Source organism: Sinocyclocheilus anshuiensis, unplaced genomic scaffold, assembly GCF_001515605.1.
Source record: "Sinocyclocheilus anshuiensis isolate Anshui unplaced genomic scaffold, SAMN03320099.WGS_v1.1 scaffold997, whole genome shotgun sequence".
Taxonomy (NCBI): domain Eukaryota; kingdom Metazoa; phylum Chordata; class Actinopteri; order Cypriniformes; family Cyprinidae; genus Sinocyclocheilus; species Sinocyclocheilus anshuiensis.
This window is the reverse complement of record NW_015555715.1, coordinates 1,928,640-1,939,604: the sequence shown is the minus strand read 5'-3', so window position 1 is coordinate 1,939,604 and position 10,965 is coordinate 1,928,640. Positions and strand designations below refer to the sequence as shown.

Below are 10,965 nucleotides of genomic sequence, written 5' to 3'. Positions count from 1 at the left end.
TTCCTGATAAACACATAATTGGCCTTTATTAACACTGCCTTCCAGAAAAAGAAAAAGGTTTTCAGCAGCCATACTGTGAGATACCCACAGTGCCTGCCGAGTCTGTGACGCTTCCGTGGGTTTTGACGATGGTCAAAACTGGGACAAAGGTTTACATCAATGACAGCTTTGGTTTCCTGTTTGATATTAACAGTGACTTGCACAACAGGGCAGAGGAAGGGACGTGCCAGGTCACTGAGTAATCTGGAAACTTTTTAAACCATTTAACTGTTTCACAGTCTCTTGGGTGATACAGGGGGTCTCCAGGGATTCCTAGAAACAGCATAGCAATTCGTCACCATCACCAAAATTAACGGGAACTAAAATTAGTGAACAGGAAATGAGCAATTTTGTCCTGCAAGCAGATGACAGGGCACTTCAGTGGGGCACTTTGAGTGACTGGAAACTAGTACTCAGTTGGCTCAATAATGTCAATATTTACAAAAACAGAAATTCGATAAAGCACAATCATATCAAAAACTGCAAATCAAAATTGTCCTTCAGCAGTAATTAAAGCAAAGCCAGTTCAAAACAACTGTTGTGTTCACAAATATTTACATCAAATATATGCCATTCGGACTGTACATTCTCGTATATTTAAAGCGATTAAACAACTTATAACTTAGGTTTTTGTGCTTGCAGTCGATCAGAGGGCCCCGGATATCATAATCTAAATTAGTTGATGGAACAAATAAAAGCTTGAACAAAGTCCCTTGAACAAATACAAGCTTGTAGCAGCGCTTTTCCATCATGATATTCCTTAATAATGAAAAAAGCCCTGTGACCTCCATGCACAAGAGTGAAAACCACAATTTTGGGTGTAAAAGTGTGTCAGCCCAGCAAAAGGCCCGACAGAGCATTCAGGTCCCTCATATATGGGTTGTCGCTGAGGATACGGTCAATACGCTGCTTTTGGTCAGGAAAGATGTCGTACAACTTCCTTTTGAGCTCTGTGGTTTCTGAGGGTGACCGCTGTGGAGGTGGAGAAGGGGACAGTCGAGGAAGGTGCCAGTCTGGAGGTCCAGAGTGTGGCCAGTGGGAAGGGGAAGAGGGATGTGCTGTGGACTGCGCTGCCGAGGCGTATACTGACGGGGTTGCCCGAAGGTCTGTCCTTGGTGGGGCCATTATGGGACTACCTCTGTGAGAGGACAGAAAAGTTTGAGTAACAGACGAGACTAGGAATGTGTGATAACCACTGCTGGGTATTATTTTAAGGAAAAATGTTAGTTTTCGAACTCACCGACGGTCTTTAAATAGAAACTCATCTAGGTGAGGTCCATTCTTTCCAAGTGGGTCATCTGGGATCATAAAGTGATCTTCTACAAAGGTGAACTGTAAGAGTCTGAAAAATCCATACAGTGAGTTCTAAATCTGAGCAAACGTTAACTGAGCACACATAACACATCAATGTACACTATCGTTCAAATGTTTGGTGTCAATAAGATATGTTTATGGCTTCTCAAGTCTCAACCAGACCCTATTGCCCAAGGCTGCATTTACTTTCAAAAGTGTGAAATATTATTACAGTTTAAAAGAAGTTCATTAACACACACAGAGCTTACTGGAAGTGACTTACTTTAACCTTTATGGGCACTTACACATTCAACAACACCAACGTTTTCACACTCCCTCAAATTGTCTCCAAAAAAAGCATCAGTCACACCTGTCCTTTACAATGGTTTCATAATATAAGAATTATTCAAATGCTGAACTCGAAATACTAAATGCATCATTTAAAGTTTAGGCCATTTACTCATCATCATGTTTTTCATTATCCCAAGGAACACAAAAGGAGAAATTCTGAATGTTAATTTTCAAACAATGAAAGCAGCAGTGACAAGGATCTGTCAAGCCCCCTTCAAGTCTTCAAGCTATACGACAGACTCTGAGAAATTGCAGAAATAATGCAGAAATTTCAGTGTTTTTCACACAAAACTTTTGTGCTTTCAAACGACTTTCAATAGGCTACATTTATGGTGCTTTTTGGTAATTTTGGGAGTTTTACAGTAACTTATGCTGTCAACCAACTTCTAAATCTTTTCAAGGGCTGGAATCTAGAAAGCTGGGTGGCTGATTCCAATTATAATGTCAATATATATAATGAAATTAAATGATAGCAAATGAGTTGTACTCAGTTTTATTTTAGACAACAAAAGAACTAAAAAAGAAATGTTTTCTATCCATTGACAAAGCTGCCATTACAATTTGGAACTGACGAAGTGGGGAGATTTTTGAAGACTTTAAATTTGACCTTTGTGTAAATGGTTATTGCTAGCAAATGTCAAATATATAAAATCACCAAAAATAATGAGGAGAAGTGAAGGCTGGAACACACTACACAACTAAAATCTGAACAGACTGTAAAACACCAGGCATCATACACTTGCTGAATTTGGAAATGTTTACCAAGAAAAACTGGGTCATCATGAACTAATGGCGCTTTTCCACTGCGTGGTACGACTCGGCTCGGTACGGCTCAGTAAGGCACGGCACGGTTCGGCTCGGCACGGTTTGCGTTTCCACTGCAGTTCAGTACCGCTTTAGAGTGGGCGGGATTATTCACATGTCGTTATAGTTGTGCCGCATCTACTACCACGACTCCTAAAAAAAACAGTTTTCATTCCGCATCGCCCCATCAAGCTCTCGCTGGATCCGCTCCTCTGCTATCAACGAGAGGAACGTCTGTACTTCCGCAACAGACAACAAAACTTTTTGGTTGTTAAAAAAAAGGTGTGCTCGTTCAAAACAGTTGCGTTCGATCCATCTCTGGCTGTGCTGATTTAAATCTAGCGGTTCTTTTGTGTTTGTGTCGCAAGTTCAGTGACGCAGGTAGTGCCGATTCTCTCCGGCCAATCCGTGATCAGCAGAGTTTACACGTCACGTTTTGATAACGGTACGGTTCACTTGGAACCCCAACCGAAGTGGTACTAAAAAAAGTAGTTTTTATTTTTGTTATGATATGAATGTCACTCATCATGACAGTAAAATAGGGCATTCTAAGTCAATATACTGCAGTATTTCCTCTCTCAATCAGTAGAAAATATGGTTAACACCCTTTTTAAAAAAATAAATAAATAAATACATCGTCATGTACCGTGAAACCGGTATAATTTTGAAAAATACCGTGGTATTCACAGACTGGATGGAATCATAGTCTAAAGCTAAAAAAGTCTTTGCACACTATACACTAGGTGATTTCTTGTGAAATCTGTCAACTCCAACTAGGGCTGTCAATTTTTTTTTCTAATTTCGAATATTCGTCGAATTTAAAATAAAAATCCACATTTAGGCAGCCTTATCAGTGGTGCACTAGACGCGATGACGATGTAAGTGTCGTTGCATTATAATGTTTTTGTTAGCCTATCCAGTTGAAGCCACTAGATGCGGCGCTGCTGCGTTGTTCATTAAAAATATTGCGGAAAAAGAGAACATCAATGCGGAGAAGATCTTGTTTACATCAAAACGGAAACCAAGCCGTTCACACAGAACACATATTTCGCGCATTTTCTAGAGGGACATCTACTACCGTTGCACTTGCATCTCGCACAAAGGAGCCGCATGTTTTGAAAGCCATGTAAAATTAATGCAATTTAACATATATCGAGACTTTATGGTGGTTTTTTTTCCCCATCCCACTGCATCTCAATTTTTTTTAAATGAAAAATGTACTCTGTGTGATTGGCTTTCCACACTTTGTATTAAACTATGCATAGATACATGATGCTGTTTTGTTTATGGTTATTTAAGCAACATTATGCACTTTTTTCCACAGATAGTCATGTTATCTTATGCTTTGAATAAACGTACTGCATTAGTAATATTTTGCTCGATGTGCCCTCTTGTGGCCTCAGAAGAGAAGCCAAAAGCTTTTCTTCACCCTAACTGAAATTATGCTTTTTAAATTAGAATATAATTTAAATTTTGATAATATTTAAGTACAAAATTTGAATTTAGTTTTTCAGCCATTTTGACAGCCCTAACTCCAACTGCTCTAAATCTGCAGACTGCCTATGAGTTTCTAGTCAAATTGTCTACGCTGTAAATTGGAGCAAAAATCAAAAGTTTTGCAGTGTATTGCAGCCTTAAATGCACACTGAATTTACTGTTACTGTTTGAAATAATCTTTCACATTCATGGAAGAAGGAGAACCGTCACTGCCCCCCAAAATTATACAGTCTGACTGAGACTTACGCCATTGCCACATTGCTCCCATCGATGATGATGTGTCGCAGATCTGAGCAGCCCGGTTCATTTTGTAGGACTAGTCGGTAGGGGGTTCTCAGGGACTGCTGGAACCGAGATATGCCGGTGAGGGGTGCTGGTTTAGAGGTGCTATGTGCCTCAGAGCGAGGTAAAGGTGCCCTTCCAGGGAGCGTCTGGTAAGAGCATCCTGGTCGTGTTTCGGTGCTCCGGAGAGGAGGGCCTTGAGAGGAGCTGCGGAGATTGGTCACACTCTCCATCCGGACTGGAACCATTGTTTGAGAGCTACCACGGGGCAAGTAGTCAAACCGGGACTCTGTCTTCAAATCAAGTGCAGCCATTCGAGGCTTCCTCTCTGTCTCTGTGAAGTCGTTATCATCGTCATCAATGATGATCACTTCACACACATCAGTCTGTGCACCATTGTTTCTTTTAAGAGTGGCAGAAGCCAGTGGCACACTGCTTGTCTGGTTCTTCTGACCTATGCCATTAGTGCTAGGTGGTCTAATGTTTTCTTTGCTCTTGATCTCTGCAAGAGCTCGCATCTGTGCCCGTTCCTTCTCTTTGAGCCTGATGCAGGTAGAGGTGGACAAGGCGTTTGCGCAGGGCATCGGGTCGGGAGTGCGAGAAGTGCACTGTGTTCCTTGTGTTCTCTGGGTCTTTTGAGTCTCTTCCACTATTCGTTCCAGAAGTAAAAACGTGTCTTCTGTCTGCCCCGTCTCACGCACCACCCGCTCCACCACCTCCTGCTGGTAGCCCATGGTTCGGAAGAAGTTAACAAGACAGCGCAAGTTAGTCTCAGGACTCACCACCTCACTTTCATTTGTCAATTCACTAGTTGCTAGCATCCCTTTCGCAGGCGCAACTGTCCAAGTTTGGCTTGGCTCTCGCTGTCGCTCATCCAACTGCTCCTCTTCTCTCCTCTCCAATGAGTATTGCCTCTTAGTGTCCCTCTGCTCGCTTCCAGAGGACCGCCGCTTGTTGCAAGGCCGACCATTCAGACCAGGCATAACATCAGGAGTGGTGGCAGGACCTGAGGTTTTATCCTCAAACGTGGTGTCCAGGATACGGTTGGAGAGGTCTGTTACAGGTGTGCTAGTCTGGGAGCGGTCCTGCTCAAGGTCTATGATAGCTATAGGCTGCGTGGGGCTTTGGGCCAAGCCCAAAAGTTCCTCTTTGAGGGCAGTGGGCAGCAAAAGCAGCTCCATGGCATATTTATCAGCCCGGTCCTCCACAAAAGTCTTAAAAGTGCGCTTAACCAAGGGCTCTCTGTCAGCCGGCAAGCTTCGCTTCTCCTGAAAGAGAGCGACAAACTGTTGAACACGACTTTGAGCCATGACGACAGCCTCCGCACGCCCGCTCAACCTCAGACGACCCGGCTCCAGAACTTGGACCTCTGCACTCGTGTCTCTAAGCAGCCGGTCTAAAAAGAGTCCACGAGCACCAGCAAAAATGCAGTGCATGTCCACCGGGTACCATTCTTCCTTCTGAAGCTCTGGGTCACATAGTCCTTTCACATACTCCTGCAAAACAATCACAGCAGGACTGGATTACAACACATACATTGCGAAAGATAGAAAACTTCACTTCTAGAAGGAACAGGGAGACTTGACAACACAAGCATACCACTCTAGAATAATTATTCTCAAGAGAAAAACCAGTCAAACTGGTTTCATTATTTTAAACTAGCATGCACATAAGATTTGCCTTGAGGGACCAAATGACCAAGGCCTACATCATCTTTCTAGGGAGATTCCACATGCCCATTATCATATCGATGAAAGTGTGAATACATATGCAAGTATGACACCGCAACCAAATGTAGACACACAGAGCTACAATGCTTTACATTTCACAATGTTCCAACACTGAGTACAAGAGAAAGTATTATATCCTTAAAAACCTATTTTCTGACTATAATTATTAATACGCTATTAATGTGATACTTATTAAATACTTTCAATTATAAAAGTACTTGTGGCTGATCTATTAATCAAAATAAAATCAAAATCTAGATATGGTTTAGTGAGATTACCAAATTGCAAAGGCTGTGTTTTGTTTATATAAATATATACTTGGCGTTTCACAGTGAAGTGCGGCACAATGTTAAGTTACATGCGAACATCTCATTATAGTGCTTCAGTTCACAGAAAATGCTGCTTCACACAATCTCCATCTCTTTAGTGTTGTGAGTTTAATATTTCCTATTATATATATATATATATATATATATATATATACACATACAAATTATACTTACACAATTTTTATCAGAATAACCTTATTTGCCCAAATCGTGCAGTACTGTATTTTAAAACACGCTAATCTGGTTAAAAACAATGGGGATAAATGGGCTTCTTTGGAATTTCTTTAACTTAAAAGACATGCTATTGATATGATTATGTGGCTTTGAGTGAGTGGGTGAGCCTGTGTAAGCAAATAACTACTAGTTCGAAAGAAAGAACAACACAGGAACCCCTTGGGGTGGACCATTCTGCCACATCTTTGCTGAACTTTTTCTTTCTTTGATTTGATTTCTTTGCTCTGAGCGAGCAGGTTACGGTAAAAGAAATACTCATATACAGTACCAGTAATGACACCAGGTTAAAAGCCACTACTCTGAGTAGTAACTAAAACCGAAAGTGAAATACACTGGGGGCCTCCCATCTTGTCCTGACTAAGCAAACAGATCTGTCAAAGACTCATGAGAAAATTCATGACACAGTTTGGATGAGAAGCAGATACTACCTCCTATCTGTTTTTTTTATTCAAACGGGAAGAGATATTCAAAAGTCAGTGAGATGTAGAGAGACAAGAGGTTTTTGCCTGTCAATGTGATTTCATAGAAAAGACACTTCAGTTTTGTGGTTATAATATTTATACCTGTGAAAAAGAATTACAAATATTAAAAATGTTTTGACAAAAAGGAAGTGCACATGGTGGCGAAACACATCCACTGAGTGGTTTCCGTTTCATGGCTTAACAATAAGGATATTCCAGGTTTACTGGCACTGATGGTTATAATTTCCTTATTAGATCTGACTAGAATTGCAAACAATGGCATGTCAGAACTAGGTGATGACGCCACGCGTTCAGTGAAAAACCATGTCTTTTGTTGCTGTCTTGGTAACTAATTTTTTCAACACCACATTAACGGGAAGCATCTATGTGAAACTGTACAGTGTTGGATCATCTATAAATGTGTGTGAAAGCTTACTAAGGTGTTTCTTTCTGCTGAGATATTATGAAATGCACCGAAACATAATCCTTTTAGATTGGCTATAATGGAATGGATCTATGTGGTTTGGCAGCAGTTTTTCCCAAATGACATAAAGCAGAATTGTGATGATTTATTCAAGTAATATGACTTACAACTGCGCAGTTGTACTGAGTCTCAGCACAGCTGGGATTTGGCCAATGTGATTCACAGGTATGAATCACAGCCATGCTGATGCTCAACACTAAACTATGATTGTGAGTGTGATGATATCCCTTTTCTAGATCAGTTCAATAAACTAGGAAATAATATCAATTAACTTATGTTTCAGACAAAAAACTGGGCAAATTGTAGTTGTTTATCTTCTCGGCCCAAAGTTCCAGTTAAGCCAAAGCATCAAGCTTTGCGTATCACCCAGAAATGTAAAGACTAAAAGCCGGTCTGGATCAGGGAATGTGAGTGGAGCAGAGTGACATTTTCAAGTTGTGGAAAACAGAAAATGATTGTTAAATATCAGTCCTTTTTGAAGTTGTTTGACAATTAAATAATAAAAAAAGATTGATCTATTTAAATAAAATAAAGATTGATCAAATATTTTTGTGAGGACAGCGAGACACAAACGAGTCTACAGCATACTACAGACCTTTGTTTAAATGTCAAATTAAGACAAACATGTTGCTGTCAGACGCAGCTGAGTTCATTGACATCAGCCTCCTCCAGCTGTTACGTAGCAACTTAAGTTAAGTTACGTTAAGTTCATCAATTTCCCTTCTAACAGTCGAACAACAAAACAAAAAACAAGCAGCAACATTGTTTAAGATAAATATTTTCACAATTTACTTTCATTTACCTTCGCTTTTGACACATCCTCCTTTTTTCCCTTCAGCTGGAGCCAGATCTGCCTGGAAGCCTTACTTCCGTGGGCTCCAGTGTGATCCAAGAGCCCAATAATCGTGAATGTCACTTGGAAAACCTGTTCGACTTTCGGTTTGCTGCATCTGAGCTCTGTCTGCTTGTCCTCATGTACCGTGAACTCGTCTACGGTGAGCGGCTCGGACTGCTTTCTGCAGGCGGTCGGGGACTGCCTGCCTCCCGGCGGCTCTGTGCAGGTTACCTCGGTGATTCGCTTCATCCCGAGGAGGGGCCGCGTTGTTGACATTTTATTTTTAGCTATATCAATCTATGTAGATCACGGCGACTTCACTTTCAGAAACACCCCTTGTAAAATGAATCGTTTACCCCCTTCATGTTCGACTTCCCACCCTCCGACTCTCGACGTTAGTCAACAGCGCTGTAGTATCTGTGTTTCGACGTTATTCGGTTAGCCTGCTAGCCTACATCTCAAGCCGTCGCACCCGGAAAACCCCGCGCACGTCATCAGCAGACGACGACGTTTGTTGAGATGTCATCGCTCTGATTACAGATAAGAGTCTGTTGCACGGGGCAACCATTGTTTATGCCAAAACACATACTGCAGTTATTGTTAATAAATAAAAATAGTGTGAAATCATGCTCTTTAGCATGATCATCAGGTGCTGCAAATACTAAGAAACGGTGAAATTTCTGAATTCAGTTTTTTTTTTGTTTTTGAAACAACTCTTTCATGCTCACAAAGGCTTCATTTATTTGATTAAAAATATGGTAAAAATTGTAATATTATGAAATATTATTAAAATTTAAAATAACTGTTTTTAAAATATATTTTAAAATGTCATTTATTTCTGTGATGGCAAAGCAGAATTTTCAGCAGCCATTACTCCAGTCTTCAGTGTCAAATAAATAATTCTAATATGCTGATTATTAATATGCTCAATTATATATGCTCAACGGGTACTACCAACTAAGCAAAGGATTTAATTGATCAAATTAAGAGGCAAATTCTTTTTATTGAAATTCAAATTTTTATTCATAATTTCTTAATGAAATAATAAAATAGTAATGGCTTATTTTATCATTAAAGAGAAGAACGGACAAAACAATTGCACCCCTATAATTATTCCTTAGTATTAGTCTTATTATTTTTATACCCAATCATGTGATTAAAACTGTTTTTCATTACTATAGTATATAAAGTGTTCCTTTAGAATTTGTTCCTTCTGTGTTTCATTAGTTGTTCTGTGCCTCTCTTCTTTTCCTTGCTTCTCATAACAAGTTTTGCATCTGCAGTGTCTTCATCTCTCAAAAGACTTGATGGCCCCGTGGCCTTGACAAGAGGAAGGAATGTTCTGGGCCCCTATTCTAATCTCTCTTTATTCCCTGGAAATTCCCTGTAGATATTTATGTTTGTGTAATCAATGTGTCCAAGGATAAAAACACATGATCCTGATGGTCCAACTGGATGTTAGAAAGGAGGACTATCCTTTGATTTACCACTCACAACTGTTTCAAAAGTACAGCAATGCTTAACTTATTATTAAATGGATAGTTCACCCATCCTCATATGGAAGCCCATTTCCACTACGTGGTTTGGTAAATCATAATGACATAAAACTTCATAATTATTACAAGTCTAAATTTTCACACTTTGCAATCTAGACTTTTTAATATTTGCTCACTCTTCTTTGCAGAACTGCTCAAGTTCAGTGAAATTTGATGGTGACCATTTGTGGACTGCAGTCTTCAAGTCATTCCATCGATGTTCAATAGGGTTTAAGTCTGGGCTCTGACTAGGCCATGCAAGGACATTCACCTTTTTCTCCAACCACTGTGTGCTCAGTTTTGCTGTGTGCTTTGGGTCATTCTCATGTTGGAAGGTAAACCTTCTTCCCATTGACAACTTTCTGGCAGAGGGCAGCAGATTTTCCTCAGGAATTTGACGGTATTTTGCCCCATCCATTTTTCCTTCTATCCTGACAAATGCTCCAGTCCCTGCTGCAGAGATACACCCCATAACAGGATTTTACCACCTCCATGCTTTACTGTAGGAATGCTGTTATTTGGATGGTGAGCTATGTTGGATTTTCACCAGACATTTCGTTTGGTGTTGATGCCAAATAATTCAAATTTGATTCTCATCTGCCTCAGAATCTTCAAGGTGCGTTTGGGAAAAGCTCAGTTGTGACTGCATGCTGCCTTTCTTGAGGAGTGGCTTTTTTCTTGCAACCCTCCCATACAAGCCACATTTGTGGAGAATTTGTGATATTGTTGTCACATGCACACAATGACTACTCTTTGTCATAAATTCCTGCAACTGCTTCAGAGTTGCTGTAGGCCTCTTGGCAGCCTCTCTGACCAGTTTCCTCCTGACCCAGGGAGGGAATGTGTTGTACCAAATACCTTCCACTTCTTAATTATAGACTTCACTGTGCTTCTAGGCATTGATAAAACCTTTGACATTTTTTGTATCCATTTCCTGACTTGTGCCTGTCCACAACTTCCCAGAGATATTATCCCAGAGATATTTTGACTGTGTCTTGCCACCCATAGCTGATTGTTTGCTTCAGTTGCACTACCAAGGACTGAAATGCTCCAGGAAAGCTCTTTTCATGCTGAGCTAATCAAAATGACCA

General features: G+C 40.4%; 1 protein-coding gene across 1 annotated transcript; it reads right to left on the bottom strand.

Moving 5' to 3' along the window:
• Window positions 1-8,863, bottom strand: LOC107672166 (NEDD4-binding protein 1-like). Its single transcript, XM_016465263.1, has 5 exons — window positions 8,307-8,863; window positions 4,231-5,762; window positions 1,638-1,707; window positions 1,280-1,404; window positions 1-1,177 (listed from the first exon to the last, which is right to left on the bottom strand). Exons 1-5 carry the CDS (start codon window positions 8,613-8,615, stop codon window positions 871-873), a joined length of 2,343 nt encoding a protein of 780 aa, XP_016320749.1. The 5' UTR covers window positions 8,616-8,863; the 3' UTR covers window positions 1-870.
• Window positions 8,864-10,965: the final 2,102 nt, after the last annotated feature.

Bases quoted from the DNA above. Each gene is read 5' to 3' on its own strand.
- LOC107672166 (XM_016465263.1), bottom strand. From the start codon at position 8,615: ATGTCAACAACGCGGCCCCTCCTCGGGATGAAGCGAATCACCGAGGTA. The intron at 1,708-4,230 runs GTAAGTCTCAGT...ACCATTGTAAAG, and splicing joins GGGAGCAATGTGGCAATGGC to GACAGGTGTGACTGATGCTT. The intron at 1,178-1,279 runs GTGAGTTCGAAA...GTCCTCTCACAG, and splicing joins TTTCTATTTAAAGACCGTCG to AGGTAGTCCCATAATGGCCC.